Source organism: Harmonia axyridis, chromosome 4, assembly GCF_914767665.1.
Source record: "Harmonia axyridis chromosome 4, icHarAxyr1.1, whole genome shotgun sequence".
Taxonomy (NCBI): Eukaryota; Metazoa; Arthropoda; class Insecta; order Coleoptera; family Coccinellidae; genus Harmonia; species Harmonia axyridis.
In genome coordinates, this window is record NC_059504.1 from 22194416 (window position 1) to 22214679 (window position 20264).

The 20264-nt window shown below is 32.4% G+C and overlaps 1 protein-coding gene across 1 annotated transcript in view; it reads left to right on the plus strand.

The window, feature by feature from the left end:
* The first annotated feature begins 4182 nt into the window (after positions 1 to 4182).
* Positions 4183 to 20264, plus strand: part of LOC123677622 (probable G-protein coupled receptor Mth-like 11) — a 36607-nt gene continuing 20525 nt past the window's right edge. Inside the window, exons 1-2 of the mRNA XM_045614262.1 lie at positions 4183 to 5084; positions 16173 to 16619. Coding sequence (XP_045470218.1) covers positions 4376 to 5084; positions 16173 to 16619 — 1156 coding nt within the window. The 5' untranslated portion in view covers positions 4183 to 4375. The remainder of the gene's footprint in view (positions 5085 to 16172; positions 16620 to 20264) is intronic.

A 20264-nucleotide genomic window follows, 5' to 3' on the forward strand; every position in this document is an offset into this window, starting at 1 on the left:
GTGTAATATCAAAAGGGACATGTTTCAAGGGAACAATCCCTCATCTTCAGCCAGAAAAAGGTCTACAGAAATAAGAAATGTCAGTATAGTGATCAAAATTAAATTTTCAACCTACCATATGTGGTGGAAAAAATAACAACAATGAATATATGCGAATATTAAAAAAAGAGGAATTTAACCGCAAAAACATTGCGGGTAATTTTTTTAATATTCGCATATATTCATTGTTGTTATTTTTTCCACCACATATATGCGAATATTAAAAAAAGAGGAATTTAACCGCAAAAACCTTGCGGGTAATTTTTTTAATATTCGCATATATTCATTGTTGTTATTTTTTCCACCACATATGGTAGGTTGAAAATTTAATTTTGATCACTATACTGACATTTCTTATTTCTGTAGACCTTTTTCTGGCTGAAGATGAGGGATTGTTCCCTTGAAACATGTCCCTTTTGATATTACACTCAATAAAGTTTGTATTTGGTGGAGTTTGACTGTGAGTTTTTTCACCTACCCAATATCATCACCTCCACTGTATGTCATGGATCGCCTCCGTTGGATGAGTAATTCTTTATTAATTATTATTCTGACAGGCATTTCGCGGTAGCTGGATCAAGTCAGAATTTTTTTTGAAAATGCAAGAAAATAATTTTAATGTATTGTTATATACAAGTGAAAAAAATTGCCAATCCATTTTGATGCTTGCAATATCTGCCAGATGACAGTAGACATCATAGTTATCATTAGTACTTCATAACCCAGCTCCCACAAAGATGAAATTTTAAGGGAAAATTTTTGGCATGTTTTAAATGCAGCACTGCCGTGAAGTCAGTACATATACCGGATGTTCCTAAACTGAAGGTATAAATAAAAATGAGATATTCCTTGGATAATTTCAAGAAGAAGAGTTTTATAAACATGTGCTCACAAACGCTTTCTTTCCGAGATACAGGGTGTTCCTTGTAGCCTTCTTTGTTTTTTGGTATTATACTAGTTCATCGAATCTTTATTAATTAAGATTGGGTAAATAAGTAATAAAACCAAACCAAAAGTTTAATTTGCATTTTTCCAGTGGTCCATCAAAAAGAATTCTGGGGAAAGAAGCAGGCATTGCTACAGAAAAATATAACCCTGTTGATTTGCCTTCAAAAGCATATTACATGATGAAATCTTCAAATTGGAATATCTATGCCGAATTTGTGTTAAATATTTTGTGGTGCTATGAGAAAGAAACAAACTTCAACACTCAGTATCTCGAAAACAAAGCGTTTTCGAGTCTATAGGACTTTTTTCTTGAAATGATCCAATGTATCTGTCATTTCAATTTGTATCTCCAATTTAGGAATACTCTATATACAGTTCTGTTATCTCTAAGGGGGTATTTGGTGCATGAATAAGAGTGCTTTCCCATTTTAAACTACCAAGAAAACATTTATACTTCACCTTGCACACAATAACCATTCAACATTGTTTATTGAATAACAGAAGACTTCTTTCACTCTCTTTTCGGGTAAGAAGTTGGAGGTGGAGTAGCTTTGCTGTAAGTTAATATTTCCTTGAAATTTCAGCTATCAGATATGAAAATTTTTGGCAAATACTTACAATCTTAAAAATGGGTTGGGAATTTTTAATTGAATATATGTAGGTAAATTATAACATATTATGAGTGTAGCCTTGCAAGTGGTTTAAAAAATATATAATGAGATGCCAGTACTATCTTGTTTGTCCAATAATAAAACATAATTTGAAAATTTTCTAGCTTTGGGGTTGTCCATTAATCACGTGATCTTTTTTTAGCATTTTTTAAACCCCCCTCCCCCATTGGTGATACGTAGTGAGGTTTAAGACCACCCCCCCTCCCCCTTCTCAACATCACGTGTATTTTTAGTACCTACAACGAATCTTAAAATTTTCTGAATATTATCTTAATTTAAATACAGGTATAAACTATAATCTTTCTTCTGAAATTAAGGACCATAATAAAAATGTCTACACCTGGTTGCAAGTTTTTTTTGATTGCCATAACAATAATAATAAACAAAATGTGTAATCATAGGAAAAACATGTATTGTACTAGTAAGAAAGAAAGAAAGAAAGAAAGAAAGAAAGAAAGTTTATTCAGAAATTATTACAAACTCTTACAAATTTTAAAATAAAACAAAATTTTATGAGCATATATTGAGGGAGAAAAATCGACCTAAGCTACATAATGAAATATATTTAACGTAGTCAAGGTCTCACTACACGCCGCGCAGTGCCGCTTAATATTTGTTTAAAAATCGCGAGTTTGACGAAAAAATAAATACACGTGATATCTTACTACACCCCCCCTCCCCCTTGTGATATTTTCGTGATTTTTATCAAACCCCTCCCCCCCCTTTCAAGCCTCACGTGATTAATGGACAACCCCTTTGTAGAAAATGGGTAATTAAAATGAACCGCTAGCTTTGTGGCTAATATTTACTTAGATTATTGCTTTTTCGAAAACATTCATTATGAGTCAGGGCAAAATACCTAAGTACTCCGCATCAACAACACTTTTCACAAATTATTTTAAATAAATATTTAATGTTACGGTTTCAACAAAGTTAATTGAAATCTACTTATTCAAAAAAAAATACTCGTTTTGATTTGTTATTACTGAAATATTGATTTTTTTTAAATTCTCCTCGAATTTTTCATAGTTCTAATAAAGCAATGAACACGATATTTTGCACGGAGCTTATAATTGTTGTTTTATATTATCACATAAAATCTCAACTCGTTAGAATTACTGGAATTACTTGGAATATTTTTTTCCTAAATACTATTTTTCAATTTTCTCCGGTTCTGGTTACACGATCATTATAATAGTATATTATTCAACGAGCGGTAATGTAGGTCATAACTCACGCAGATGACGTTTGCAGCACGAGCCGCAGGCGAGTGCTGTAATTCATCAAGTGAGTTATGACCATTACCGCAAGTTGAATACTATACTTTATCTACGAGTATATCAATAAATACTGAGAAAAAAATACAGACTTATAATATGGACAGAAGGAACGGGAAATAAACATATGTGCTCGATTCCGTACAAGAGAGATGAAAACTTAGTGCCACCAATCACAATCGAACTAGCATCGGCTAGCTCGAATCCAGTATTGAGTACAGACATAGAACTTTATTGAAAAACCTTAATATACCAAAAAATATTCCCTGAAAACGATGACTTAATGATCTTACTGCTACACCAATCTTGAAAATTTTTTCAAACTCCTTCATATTTTTTCGGGCAATTAATTCTATATGGTAACATTAGCTGTTTGTCTTTTGGAAATGTATACCTATATGATATTTCATCTTCACTATCTGAATTAAGCGTTTTCAGCAAAACATTCACAATAATTAGATATCTAATATTAGATAACTTAATTTGAAAACGTCAAGAGTGACATTCCCTCGGACATTCCTCCCCTCAATAACAAAAATGGAATGTTCCCTTTCGGCCAATCGAATAGAAGCAGAGAAGTATAGAAGCACAGATCCATATTTTCCGATTTATGATAGTGAGTTATAGTAGTGAGTTATTATAACTCACGCTGTTTGTTAAAAGATACTATTAATTGCTCAAAAGCAGTTGAATAATGAATATATAATTCAATAGGAGTAGATAAAACTATATTACATGAAGCTCGAAAATGGTATTTAAAAACTAAATGTAGGATTTGATTTCGATTGAATCGAAATTTTCAGGAAAACAAACTAGGTATTGAACGGCTATATTTACGGAACCCCTGATCGGATTTCGACTGTTAACGAACTAAACCGTGGAATTCGAGAACTATTCCGACTTTCAAAATTTGAAGTTTCTAGGTTGTTCTATTCGAGAATTATTTTGAAAACATTTTCATCAACAACACTTTTCACTAATTATTCAACATAAATATTTCATGATGAAGATGAAGAATTTCGTTCCACAAATAAATATTATTCAGAAAAGTAGGTACCCGGAAACTCCACACCGTTTACCTCTTCGTAAAACAGGATCTTCCGTTCCGGTCTTGTTAAGTAGATTCCTATTATATAATAAATCTGAGTCACTAGGCAACTTTTCGGAAACAATAACACTAATAGACGTCCTTGTAGTAAGATCCTAGTAGATCTATATCGGAGGATATTTTATAATTCTCCAATATTATACTTCATTATAAGGACCTGAACCAGGTTTTCACAGATTCCATTCGATATTTTAGGTATTGTTTCTTCACACATTCTAAATGAACCAACTGTGCGAGTTCTCAGTTGTATAGTGCGTTTCATCCTATCAGTTTTCTCTCGTCTGCCTCCAATGCTACATCACGTCTGTATAATGTGAGCCGGCACTACGACAATGAAATTCCCGTTCTTTCTTATACCTTTAGGCATTGTTTTGGTCCGCGGAAATATCGAACAGAAATGCTGCGGTATCGGAGAACAAATTGTAGAGAAGGAATTTCGATTCATCTGTGAAAAATTGAAGAACGGAAGACTGCAAGACAATTTCGAAGACAAAGATTTTTTGAAGAGAAACGTGACTGGAACTTGCTTGGAAATATTTTCCGAGAAAAATGTTACATTATTTGGTGTGGACGAAGTTACAGGGACTATTAAAAAACAGGAGGAATATGGGGAATTTTATTTCCCAAAATGTTGCCCCTTGAATTACCGCTACAACAGGACAACACACGGTTGTGCTAAAGTTGTCGGCAATTTCCTCAACTTATTGAAAGTCGATTCTTTCGTACGAGTGGGCCTTCCAAAATGTGAGATTATTTCGGACCATATTTACGAATCAATGCAGGCTGTGAAGATGAATGGTAGAGAGTTATTGTTGTTGGAGGAGAAGAAAACCCTTAAGGAAGGTTATTGCGTGGATTCCACTTTGGATGGAAAATTAGTTGTGAGAATATGTGAAGAAGATACGAGTATTTGTAGTCAGATAAGGTGCATTAGTAAGTGCTGTCCTGATGGGCAGAGTTTTATAAATGGTTCTTTTTGTCGTGATACATTCACGCATGGAGTGGATCTTCATTTTACCAAAACGATACATGAACCTGATGGTAAGTAATTCTAAGATTTAAATTTTCCAAAAAAAAATATTAAAGGCAATATGAAGGGATTATGGCAATTTATCAGTATAAATATTTTAGAATCATTCGTAAACGTGATCGTAGATTCACTTTCGATAAGTAGGAAATCATCATCACTCAGCTCTTTGCGTCCACTGCTGGACATAAGCCAATAAGGAAATAGTCATTAGATATTAAATGTAGGTATGTTTCATGAAAATATCCTGTCCTAAACTGACTTTTTCTCTCGAACCCTCATAGTTGTATCTCTTTCTCAAATATTTTTGACAGACTAACACGCGTTCATTTCTCGAAAAATCACTTGAAAATCACAGTGTAACGGTTTTATTTACTTGGTACTTTTTTAATTCCTTTTTTTCTGAAAAATTTAACCAAATATTTAATCGTTCCGTGAACCATACACATAATTGCTTGATATGAAAGTGCATGGAATCTGTTGCTGAAATCAGCGATTCGATATTTTCGAAAAATCATCAAATATAACTTAAAATTATAATTTACTTCCTTCACAATGATGATGAACTGAAATTATCGTGGCCTTTGAACATCAATTCCAATTGTAGCCAAAATTCTTTTTCATATCATTTCTTCCATTTCTCTTATGAATATCAAAAAACTTGGGTGATATATTCACATGACTTTTAAGAAAGAAACGTGGAAAGCACTGACGTGAACTCAGGAGATTTTAGCGCTCTTTCATTCATGTGCTAATTGCACCCTTGAAGGCCACTGGCAATTAATAATCCTGAATTCACCTCAGTGCTTTTCTTATTTTTTCTTGAATTTTCTGACGTCGTCATTTACACGAAATTTTGCACGAAGCTTGAATTGTTATCTGCATGCAGGCAACATTTTAATTCGGTCAGATTTATTTTCACTGAAATCTTTGTTTTTGTTTTGATATTCTGCTTAAATTCTCATTTTTAATTTTTTTGTTCTGATAATGCAATGAATACAAAATTCTCTAAAAAGCTTGAAATGATTATTCTTTATACATTTAGACGGAAAATTGGATTAGTAATTACAACAATATTGGGTATTTCTTTTCCAATATTTCAATTGGTATTTGATATCAACATCTTTAATCTCAAATCAGTTGGTTTTGTGGTCACGGAAATATTGAGTATTTTTTCTTCGATATACTTCTTGAATTTAGTTTGGTTCTGTTCTGGGTAAACGAACATCATAATAATTTTCACGAGTCTTGAAACTGCTATCATACATTAAAGTTGATGAAAAAATTTTTGAAATATCGAAAAAAAACGTTACAGTCATTTATCCATCTTCATCTGGTTGAAATTGGCATTATACACCCAATTGTAAATTTTCATCTCTATCGAAAGAACAAAATTTTGAACCTGCGAATTTTAAAGAATTCGCATTGGTTTTCGCATTGGAAAATTTGAATAAAAAATCAATATCTACCCAGTAACGGGACTGTATGAAGTATACCGGGTATTTTCAAATTAGGGATACTAATATTTATTCTTCTAATATTGATATATGTAATACATTTATTCAAAATTACCATTTACAAAATGAACATTATGTTCCACAAGAGTTCACACCTATATGCGTTGGCATTTCACTTTAACAATGAAAAACATAGCATTAGTGTCCAAACTAAAAAAACAAAAGAAACAAACCCTAGTTTCGTGGCAACGAAAAAAAATTAAATGGACAGATAGAGAGATGTTACTTGGATGTAAAAGTAACAAAGTCTCATGGATATGAGCCCCAAACTCTCAAGTTTCCGAGAAATAAATTATTTGCGAATTCTCATTTTTCTGACGAATCAGTTTGTTTATAATTTATTTTATCGAGAACGGTAGGAGTATGAAAAAAATTCTAGAAATCGAGAAGTTTTCAGATGAAATTAAGACATATTTCTATATGTTTCGAACTTAATCGGTGATACACAACTAAAGAGTACCAGAAAGAAAAAAGGGACATTGTTCCCGAAAAAATATCACCCTGTAGGTTTTCAGAATAGAAAATGTAGGTTGTGATTTGAAAATCTTGAGTTCTGATGAGTTTGTGTTGTCCAAGTTGATGATCTTCCCATAAATATCCTGTACATTTTCGGTCCAAATCGCAAACATGATCGAAAATTAAAAAGAATTAATACTTTTCTGCAGATATATTGAACCGTTCAGTTTTTGCCCAAGCTATGCCATATTGCTGAATGTGTCATCAAATCAGTTATCTAGTGAAGCAATAATATACTGGGTGTGCCATTTGAAACAAAAAATTTGTAGTATTAATCCTGGAAGTTGTAGAGATCTAAAAATATTTTAGGGAGAAAGATTCATTTTCTAAAACCCTAACATGCAAATTATCAGTTTTCCATAAAATTCTAATAGACAACCGCGGTGATCGCCCTGTATATTCACTTTCACTATATACTCAACTATTCCATAGTAATATCCTAAATTTAAATTTGCAGATTGAAAATATTCGATATATTTATTATCTTTGTACGACGTAATGAGTATAATTAGCCAAAGTTCAAAACATTTTATCCCCTGTTCTATTCATTAAAGTGATAGCGGACAGAAGAGATTATCTCAAAGTGTAATAAATCATCAGTCATCACTACCATTATGTTATTCACATTACGGTTTTTAAATTGATCGAAGTTATCAACATTGGTTGATAGCCAGAATAAAAATAGACGATATTGTTATGAATCTTAATTTTCGTCGGCAAATAGACAGCAAAAAAAATGGACTTTAAATTTCTTCACCTATGAGAAAATTATGGATTATTTTCAGATAACATTTCATTATTGATCAGACAATGTTTCAAAATTTGGTTCCAAATGATGTAGCCGGATAAGTTATTGCACCAATTGGCTTGACAACTTCCTCATAATGTTTATTTTCATGCTAAGAATAGTTGTTTCGAAATTTGCTCATCCAGAAAGTCCTCTACGTTCAGGCAATCGTAACTAAATTATTTTGCAATCTATCTCTAATCCTAGTAGTTACCTCATCTGCTAGTCTGTTACATTTTTGAATGTATCAATTGTTGTCAATGCGTTTGCAAGAGTGATAAGTGATAACGTCTATATAATAAATAGCAGTAGGAATTTGCAGGACATAAATGCTGAATTGATGACAATGTAATGAATATTTCTGAAGGTATCAATACGAAAGGGTGAAATTGCTCATTAGTATTTATCATTTATGTACCTACAGTCCATTCAGGAATTATTGACATCCCGGGTGGCTTTGGAAAATCGAAATTATGTTGGTACTGGCTCATTCAGTAACATTTTGAATTGCAGATTTCGGGTTGGCATTGGAAATGTCATTGACAGGAGGTTAGATTGTTGAGTTTGTTTGTGTCATTGGTTTTGATCCAAGAAATTTTGAAACTAAGAAGTTGTATCAATTCCAAAGACACATTGATTAGTTTATTTGAGTATTTCTCACAGTACTGTTTGAAAAAAAAAAAGAAAGCAAGTCATTACAGCCTCTATTATTAGCGGAAGAAAATCTGTGCGACACGATTTCACCTTCAAAGAATCATTGAATGATTTGATTATTAACAAAAGCAAATGCTTTTTGGTCAAATTTTATCCAGACTCATATATATGAGTCTGGATAAAATTTGACCAAAAAGCATCTGGATTTTAATTAATCAAAGACAACATTACATAAAATTAATTGGTTACAAGTTCAAAACAGTTATTAAGAGGAAAATTCTCATTGATAAAAAGTTGAGTACGATATTATGGTGAATACAGAGAATATTTGCAACAAAATGTGAAATTCTGGAGGAAACTTGATTATTTGAAAATGGCAGTCTTATTCAGCAGTGAATTCTAGAAAGAAAACAAAAAGTTTTTCAAGTTTTCCAGTTTCAAGTTACTCAAAGGTAAAAGTAGAAGGAGTGCTATTTTGAATGCTGGATTGATGGATTTTTACCTGGATATTTTGTTTTGCTAGTGGTGATCATTAGGATTATATAAATCTATGAAGGGAGAATTATTTTATAATTGGGTTGATAAATTAATACCTTTTCTGTAGATACTTGGAATAATGTGTTCACAGAACAAATGATGAATTTCAAAAATTCATGGAGCATGACCGAAGTTATATAAGGCTATATGAAAAAGACCAGTAAACAAAGTGTTGGCATTGCATCTATAGTTTATTTATATTCTATTTTGAAATTAATTTTTGTTTTATCTGTTTTTTTTTCTTCAATGAGTAATCCTAAAATTAAATAAATTCTAATTGCTTTATAGAATTTTTACTGAATATTTAATCAAAAAATATATTCAGAAGAGTAAATTTGAGAATTTCTTCACCTCCTAACCTCTTAAGATGATAACAGAATGCAATAAAATTTTAAAATTCCCAATTTGAGAATAATTTCATGCAAAAATGCTTTTAGTGAGTGAATCAAAGCTGTTATGGGCAAAATACTTTATGTAATTTAATAGTATAAAAGCATTTCAATGAAAAATAGAAGACTTGAGTGTACAAATATATCTATATTTTTCATACAAGCTTAATCAATCATTCACATCATGAACAGTTTCAATAAATAGTGAGTTTAGAAAGTAATTTACACATTGACTGATAAATTGGTTCCAATTTTGAAAGTTACAGTACATTTATGTTGAAATTCTTCATATACCGAATGAGTCTGTAGGGAAACAGCCCACAAGTCCTTTAAATTTTATTTCTGTCTCATTATGATTTTGTCAATTCATTCACTTGGCCACTCCATTCAAAGTATCACGACGTTTTTTCTGATTGCTTCACCAGTTCAGCTACTACAGCTAAAATGATCCATAATCGCTGGGATAAAATAACACGTTCAGAGTAATACGATTAGTATTTTGCACACAGTGTTCATAAAGAATGCAACAATTATTGAAGAGCCTCTGGTGAGAAGGAATATGCACATTTTAATGATCTTTAATGGGATCTTTCATTGGCAACTCTTACATGAATGGATATCTCTTCTCTTCATTGGAGTTGCTTGAAATTTGAAGGCATTCCACTTTATTTTTTCGTTATCGAATCTGAATTCCCATATATTCAATCATGATTGTATACCTGCCTTCCTAATTCCGAAATTTTGGGTTCTTTAAGATAGAAAAATGATATTTACTGATTATTTCTATGATGAACCATAGCAATTTTTAGTGATATTTTTGTAACTAGAAATAATGCCGCGACTAGACGTTCACGGCCTGCTTCGATGTCAATAATTCCTGAATGGACTGTAAATGCATCAACTGAGTACATATATGAAATGAAATGGAATCAATTCCTACAAATATTTGTGAGAATTAATTTTGTTTTATTTCAGTTGATGATGAATTTCAAATTAGGAACGAATTCATTGAATGAACTGAATATATGTAGGATTGAATGTATTAAGGTTTTTCTGGGCTTAATAAATATATTATAATATGTAGGATTATTTTGACATTGAAGCTCAACAATAGATTCAACCTTGAAAATACAATTTGTTAGTTCTCATGTATTTTTAAATTAAAGCAGAGTTGTTTATATTTGTCATAATTCACATTACTATGTTAATTTTAACAAAAACAGTTCAGTCCGCTTTGTCTTCATCTATACTATATTTCTATATTAATATAAGTTACATACATAATATTTATTGCGTTTACATGGTTTTAGGTAAACATATCATATTACTTCTTTGAACTATCATGCCTATTATTTTTAATCTCTTGAATATCAATTAACTTTATACACAAACTTTCTTTCCGACAATGCCTCACATAATATATAGCATACTGTTTTTTATTTTTGAATATTAGTTTACAATAAAGGGATTCTGGTTCATTATTTCTAATGATAATAATCTATGCTTTTATGTTTACCTTCGGAAATGTAATAACAGAATTTGACTCTCAACTTGTAAAAATCCGTTCGTAGACCGTTCATATCTTCAAAAATTTGATGAAACTACCATTAGTCAGCATACATTTTGTTCCTCTTAGACTAAGAAATAAACTCATACATAAACCCATAAAGGTTGAAAATCAGGCAAACTCAAAGAAAATACTTATTGAATTAAATCTCTGAAATAATATGTGGCAATTTATTCAAACTTCGTGGAATTTTTTTATTTTTCACAATCGAATTCCTCTTATTTATACTCGAAAGTTATAAAAACATCATGGAATTAACTCTGTTTATCTACATTGAAATGCAATTACTTACATTGCTTGGAAGTCTCCATTCAATTAAGCCTTTATGTCAACTATAAGTAATGAGAACACGACATTAATTCCTGATTAAAAATGATTTTTATTCAGATACAATTCATCTGAGTATTGCATGCAGATCATAGGAAGCAAAAACACACTTCTAGAATTAAATAATGAATATCATACGATGACCTACTTCCTTTTTGCTTATCATTTTCTGTAATAATACTCTTTTACTCAAAAAATTCTGAAGATTTAGAATCTTCTTTTTCAAATTGTTTATTAGACATAGCTTAGATTTAGAATCATTCAATAAAAATTTGCGAATTCAATACCAATATTTTAGCTTTTTCAACAGCAGAGCTGATATTATTTTTTATCGAGTGTTTGCTTTCAGCCTCCAAAATTAGTTTGATTTTTAAGATAACAAATAATGTCTGCATAGAGAGCCAAAAATAGTTCACCTATTTTGAAAACTGTACGTAAATAAGAAAACCAATTTTTTGCAACGAAATTATGGAAACTATTAAAAACTCTCTCCCTTCAATGAAACGATAACATATCAAGTAACGAGTTGTTGTTGTTGGAATCAATATACGTCCCAGTTCCAAAGAAAATCAGATTGAGTTTATAAATATAGGCTACAGTTACAAATCAATCTTTAAGTTGGTATGTTTGAAACTATAAGTGAGTGAACACTTCTCGTAATACACAAACCACGAAATAAAAATTTATCGGAGAGAATCAGATGTCCTAATAGCATTCTAATTTTAAATCAGAACCAATTGAAAGTTGACTTGAAATTGAAAGAATTGCAGTGAGTATTGGACTTTCGAATTGCGTCTGAAACCTGAAACAGAAATATTTGAGGTTTTTTAGAAAACTTTCATTCCTACATGTTCACTTTTGTGATTTTCTTTTTTATGACGTGGATTTTTAGGCAAATCAAGATTTGCTTGTTCTGATCTTTTGAAAGAAATGACCTGGATTTTTGAGCGTTTGTCTTTGAATCGATTACTCTATTATTTCGTCACGAAGTCTGTATTTTTCGAATTCTGAGCCAGGGATGGTCTGAAACGATAAGGTTCGACTCGCTGATGACGAACCCGTCCTCGAATTCAAGATGTTCTGCAGTCCGTATACATAATACCTAACTTTCCAAAGGAAATAAGAAAGTGCCTAGATTTTCAAGGTTTTCGTATATCCAAGCAAAAAGATCCTTCCGATCATCTTTCTATCACAATTTCCTTGAGTCAATGGTTTTGGAGTTACAGTAAAACCTCGATTATCCGTTCTCCTATTATCCGTTTTACTCTGTAATCCGAGCTAGTCGACATTTTCACTCATCCGTTTCCACGAGCAGACATCCACTCGATTATCCGGGATTCAATTCATTACGCATGCGCCATAGTAATAATTTGGTATAATTCGAAAATGTTTTAGTCGATGATGTTGAGGAATGGCTAAATTCGGATTTAAATGAACCCGGTTATCAGATACTGGATGATTCAGAAATCGCATCAAAATTTTCCCAACCTAACCACTGTATGGATACAGACGATTAAAGTGTTGAAGAATTTTCCACGCAGGAAATAGTTATTCATAATACAAGTGCAGAAGGCATTGATATTGTTCCACGAGTTCAAAATTCAGAAACGAAGTGGCGAGTTTTTGAATGGACGAGTGGTAGAATGAGCCTTCTGTACGAGTATTATACATTTTTTTCTCTAATTCATTGCATTTTTATTGAAATCAATGAAATATTTCCATAAATATCTTTTAGTGATTTTTGCATTGAAAAATGTTGGTTGGGTGAACTGATTTCTTTAAGGCAAATTGATGAATCGATAGATAAAGCCGTGGCGGAAAGTTCGGAGTACCAACATATAATAATAAAATATAACCATGAAAACTGTGCATTTCAGATATATTCCCGCACGATTTTCTTCTACAAGATGTGGAAGAATGAACGAAATAAGCACAAAATTAGAGAAACACTATTTCTGCCGTTGAGATTTGCAAATGGTCTGATGTACTATTTAGAGCAGGAAAATGATACGGATTATATTGATGTCCTTCACTTGAGGAAAATTCGGGCTCACATTTGTCTCAAGATGAATAGTAAAAAAAGACAGACAAAAATTACATACTTTTTCAACTAAAATATATACATTCGATGTATTATAGGTACCAATGCAATGATTTGTTTTTCATTTGTATATTTTTATATGATATTATGATTCTATTGATTTGGTTGCTTAATAAATAATTGTACCCCATACATTTCTCTAATTTTCATAGTTGTGCGTATTTTGAGGAATTTCGATTGTCCGTGTTTTTCGATTATCCGGGAACCGTTTCCCCTCCATTAGGCCGGATGATCGAGGTTCTATTGATCTAATAGGTTCAAATCAATCTACACGAAATTTATGCAGGCTTGCTTAAACGATCGCCTTGTGGTATGATTCGATAACCTCGCCAATCGTAGTCTTCTGGTTGTCTTTGCTGAAGGTTGAACGAATTAAACACTTTTTAATTATGTTATGTCCACGAATATTCACAAAGTCCTAGAATAGTATTGAAAAAGTTATTTTCAAGTGTGGAAAGTGGCACTTTCCACATGAGTTTTTCCTACTAACGTAAATGAAACACTTTCACCGAGAGTTTTCGTCCTGATACCGACTGACGTTATAAGAAATTATATTTTTGTGCGCTCAGCCGTATAGAGAAACGTTTGAATTTCATGATTGGCGAATAGAGACATGCCAAAATTTTATGATTGACGCCACTCTTCAATATTTGCATGCGGAAAAACCCTTGCAATTCACTTTCCGTATGCATATGCGTGCGGAAAGTGAATAGCAGGGCTTTTTTCCGCACGAATTTGGAAAAGTAGTACTTTCCAAACGTCAATGCGAGTGGAAAATAATACTTTCGAAACGTTAGTAGGAAAAGATATTTTCGTCTTAATTATGATATCTCAGAACGGTACTAAATTTCATCTTCCCTCTTTAATTATTCAATGAAACAAATAATAATATAATTGATCTCTCAAGATTTAGGTAAAACCGAAATTGGTTCCATTGTAAATCAATTGAAAACATCATGCCATCGACACTTTAAGGAACTAATAGATATTCAACATCCTACATTTATTCACTAATTTGGGAGTACTCGTTTACCTAAACGTTCATAATGCCATGTTCATTGCTACACCAAAACAAGAAAAATTCAAGCAGAATTTCGAACAAAAATATCGAATATCTTCGTTACAATACATGTATAGAGTGATCATCACGATGACCTATCAGACATTTATGGAAAACTTATAATTTTGTGCCGAAATTTGCATGTCGGGGTTTGAGACAATGATCTTTCTACCTAAAATGTTTTCAAATCTCTTCAACTTTTTCATTTCCCATTCTGCAAATACAAATTACGAGACTGTTTGCGGTTTGGACCAAAATTTTCAGGGTGTTTATCAGAAGATCATTAACTTGTCCAATTCAAATCCATCAAAACTCAAGATTTTCGAATTAGAACCCACAATTTTTATGATTTCAGTAAATTTTACCTATAAAAAGAGGAGGGGTTACTTAAGTTAAACCCCTTTACCTAAAATGAATACTTCAAGAGTTATCGAGGAAGAATTTAAATGAAAAAAAAATTCCTCACTGTGTGGAGTAGTCTATGAATTCCGGAAAACACAGGAAGGATCTACAATTTGATAAATTAATTTGAAATTTAATGAATTTTAATTAATTGAGATTGGTGAGAAATCCATAAACCAATGGAATTCCCAATTACGAATAATTGATTACAATCCATGAAATGTCAAATTTAGTTATCGAAACATCGAGTTTTAATTTTTTTCTGTGTTTGCCGGAAGTCATAGACTACTCCACACTGTTAGAAATTGCGGTTTTTCGTCATTTGAAGTTCTTCCTCGATAACTCATGAAGTATTCATTTCAGGTATAGTGTTTGCTTGCACAAACCATCCTCTTTTTTACATAAAATTGACAGAAATAATAAAAAATATACATAGGGTCTAATTTGAAAATCTTGAGTTTTGATTAATTTGAGTTGATTTATCTTCTGATAAATACTCTGTAAATTTTTGATCCAGATCGCAAGCAATCTCATAATACTGCGTATTTGCAAAATTGAAAATGAAGAAAGTTTTTTCGAAAAAAAATATTTCTACAGAAATTTTCGAAAAAATATGTCCTCTTCACCACCATCTTTTTTCATAAAAATTCCATGGAATCATGAACCTATAAGTTTTCACCTAATGTATGGCATAGTGCTGAAATTGTCATAAAAAAAAACTATCTGGGGCCTGTGACAGAAGAAGATATCTTTAACTTGCTGGAATCTGAAAGAGAAGCTAGAAGACTCCGTTAAGAATGCCGATCTATAATGATACTAGGGGTGTCATTTGAAATGAGGAAGAAATATTATTGTTTCAAACCCCACAAGCGAATTTTCAGCATAAAATTATGACCAGTTTTCCATAAACGTCTAATAGGCCATCGCGGTGAATCACCCTGTATATGACTGAGTTGAATTTTTTTGGGAAAATTTTGTATCCATCGAGCCATTAGAATAATCGAAAATCCAAGCAAATTATCGAAAAAAGTTTCAAATTTTTTCCAAACAATGGATTTGACTAAGTGGAGAATTTGTTTGTCTGGTAGGTGTATAAAATAACCACTTCAAGGTTATCGTATACCAATTCAATGCATTTTTCAATTATTTATGCGCTACTTTTTTTTGTGATTTGAGAAGAAACAATAGACATAGCTCAAAAGTCATAATGTATTTGTGAATGCTAATCCAATTACTTTGTTTCAGAACCCTTTGCCTTGATTCATGGTTTTACAGTACCAATACACCCCCTCAGCGAGAAGAAATACAACTATTATGTTGATAGATTTGGACTTTTCACTGCATTCAATAACGTCACTAATTCCTTCTCTAATTACGAAGTGTATAACACAACTTACTGTATAGACCATGCGTTCAAAGAAAAAAAGAAAAAGGGAAATGTCAATGACTACTTAATGTTCGCACAGTCAGCAACTCCACCAATTGCTATGAAGTTTGCCGTAACCCGATGGATAAAAGTTGTGTCCTGTATATTCCTTATTTTGACAATTTTGGTTTATATGCTACTGCCGAAGATGAGGAATTTGTTTGGGAAGATCCTGCTGAACTATTGTGTATCTACACTAATATTTTTCACTTCCTTGACGACTTCTCAATTTTATTACCTCCCTCCTACGATGTGTAAAGTTGTTGGTGAGTACCTTCAATATTATTTTATGTAAATAACGTCCTGTTGAATAAATGTGTACATACCAGTGGTGGCTCGTGAACATTTATCGTACGTATAGCGCTTCCATAACTGCCGAACCAGACATCTGTATCTTAGGAAATTATATCTATATTATTTTATACAGGGTGTCTCATTTAAAAATGTCCACCTTCAATAACTCAACAACGAATCAGAGTTTGGTAAAACACTCAGACAGGTCGATTTTTTATGACAGAGGGACATGATCTGGGATACAAAGCTTGTTTCACTAGCAAGAAGAGGGTTGTAACCCCATCAGGAATTTGAATAGGGAAAGTGAGTAGTTTTGTAGCACAAATGTATGCATGGATTCAAATTTGTATGAACCTGCGGTTTGTATTCTATAAAGTGAATATTCACAATATTCAAGTTACAGGGTGTTTTTTAAGGAATTATGGTACAGATAACTAAATGAAACAGTAAAAATTGTTCGTATAATTTCTATTGAATGAAAAATATTTTTAACCAATCATATGAGTAAAAATTTACCGCAAATGCTCAAAGTGCTCGCCATTAGATTGCATGCAGCGATAAAACCGTGATTATCTTTTGTTCGAAGACGAAGCAAAAACAAACAATAAGGTGATTAAAAAGTGTTAAGTGTCTTTTTTTATCTTCATGCTTATCAGAACCTGCACTGAAAGGTGTAGGCAATAAGCAAAGAGATTATTGCTTTCAGAGAATTTCGTTTCAGTATTCTGTATTGCAGAATTATTAGGGGTGCGTTTAATGTTCTTAATAAAAATTACAAAATGGTTTACACGTTGGAGGAGAGGAAGGAAATGTTGAAAATTTTTTTCCAGAACAATGACTGTGCTAGGGCTACTGCGAAGATTTTTAATGAATGACATCCTGATAAAAATGTTTATCATTCAGTTGGTACATAAATTTGAGGTAACAGGAACAGTTGCAAACAAAAAACATAATCGCACTCGTACGGTTACGGGTGAAACTGATCAAGTCGCCGTAATTGGTCAACTAATGGCTGAAAGGGAACAATGTGGAAGTGTTAGAAAGTTGTCACAGGAAACTGGATATTCAAGGGCAAGTGTCCACAGAATTTTGAAGCTGACTAAGTTCCATCCTTATAAAATGACACTTGTTCATGAACTGAACGAATATGATGAGGATCGGAGAATAGAATTTTGCCAAATAATGTAGCAAGAAATTATTGAAAATCCTGTATTTTTGTACAACGTGTGCTTTTTGGATGAATGCACCTTTTTTCTTAACGGTAACGTCAACAAACATAGTTGTAGGTTTTGATCCGATGAAAATCCTCACCTCCTTATAAGGAGCGACATTCTCAACACCCACAAAAACTCAACGTCTGGATGGGTATTACGGGAGATCACTTGATTGGTTCTGTGTTGAGTCCTGGAAATCTCACTGGCGTTGTGTATCTGGATTTGCTGGAAAACGTGATTGATCTTTTGATCACCGAAGCTTTGGAGGCAGATGAAAACCTTTCAGAAGAGGAGTTACGCTTTCAGCAGGACTTGACTCCGCCGCACTTTGCAGCTCAGGTGAGGCAGTTGCAGATTTAGACGACCTCAGAGCACGAATTGTGGCAGAATGTCGTAAAATTACTCCTGAAATGTTACAGTATAGTATGTACGAAATAATTTTGATGAACGATTGTATCGCTGCATGCAATCTAATGACGAGCACTTTGAGCATTTGCGTAAATTTTTACTTATACTGTTTGTTAAAAAATATTTCTCTTTCAATAGAAATTATACGATCAATTAGAACTGTTTCATTCAGTTTTATCGGTAGCATAATTCCATAAAAAACACCCTGTAGCTTAGAACACAAACTGCAGATTCATACAAATTTGAATCCATGCATACATTTGTACTACAAAACTACCCACTTCCCTTATTCAAATCCCTGATGGGGTTGCAACCCTCTCCAGAGGGTTGCTAGTAAAAACAAGATTTGCATCCCAGATCATGTCCCTCTGTCATCAAATATAGACATATCTGAGTATTTTCACAAATTCTGATTCGTTGTTGAGTTATTGAAGGTGGACACTATAAAATGAGACACCCTGTATATTGTTAATTTTATATTTATTTCGAGCTATTCCATTCAAACTGTGCAAATGTTCAAAAGTTTAAATGAAAAAACAATTGGTGAGAAATAGTCTCCAGACCTCCTTATTTTGAAAACCAGTCAAATTTTCAAAAAAAATGTTTCTAGGAAAAACGGATTTTCATTAATAACTTTCCATGGTTCGATAGTTTTGCCGATAACATATTTCGATAACCCTTGACAAATACTATCATTGTGATGGTTCCCTTTTCAATATTACTCAGAGGATAAGCCAGTGACCCGCTCACGTGGGTAGGTACAGGGTGTATCTACCCATTAACCCAATATTCAGATCTCGAAATAGAAACACCTTACGGAAAAATCTTTCGAATGAAAGGTTGATAGTTTTGAAGGGGCAAAAACAGAGTTCAGATGAAGAAACAATTGGTTTGAAATTGTCTATAGACCTTCTTATCATGAAATGCAGTCAAATTTGCAAAAAAAAATGTTTTTTGGAAAAATGGTTTTTCTTCAATAATTTTCCATGCCTTGATTCGATAGTTTTTCCAATCACATATTTGGATAGCCCATTGAATATAATACTACATAATATAATATAACTTACATAATAATAAGTCACTTTTCAATTTTGCTTGAAGTATAAGCCTTAATATCCAGAGACCCGCTTACGTGAAACACCCTGTACAATATTCTTTTTGAATTTTATATGGTTTTGATGATGTGATTAACTTGAAATTTTGCACGGATCTTGACTTTGTTATTTCATATCAACACTCAGAATCTCAACTGCGTCGGTTATGTTGAATTTTTTTTTCTTCTTCAATTTTCTATCATTCTGGTTATGCGATCAACATACGTGAAATCTCAACGCGATCAGATCTGTTATAATGGAAAAATAGGGTTTTTTTTATGCAACTGCAAATTTTCATCTCGATCGAATATGCTGTTTTGAAATTGACAGAAAACAATATTTTGAAAGGTCATATTCATTATTTATATTCATTACCGAACTCAACCGTGTGTGATGTGTAATTTGTAGCGAAATCAAGTGCTCTATCTTCATATTTCTCTAGCAGGATGGGTATTTCTGTTCAGAATTGCTGACATAATTTCCATGCCTCATTTCATCAAATTGTGATTAGTAATTTTAGATATGTAAGAACCATAATTATTCAATTATTAAGTTACTAAGAAGACTATTCATTAAAATTACAATTTTCCGAGTTTTGAAAGCCAAACCCTATCACGGTCGTGACGTAGATGCAAGGATTCTTCTAAACGCTATAGGTTCCAGTTTTGACTGACGAGGATACGAGTCGAAATTCTTGGAGTAAGATTCATAGTAAATCGATTCAAAAACACCCGTTACTCATAATATAATCCCGTTAGTTGAAGGTTATTTTTTTGCAAATTCCTTGCTGGTGTGTCAACAAAGTTCATTGAGCAGGATCAGCTGATTTTGCAATCAATCGACAAACATTTGTGCAATCTTTCAGACGTATAAGGGTTATTATAATCAGAATTATTTGCGT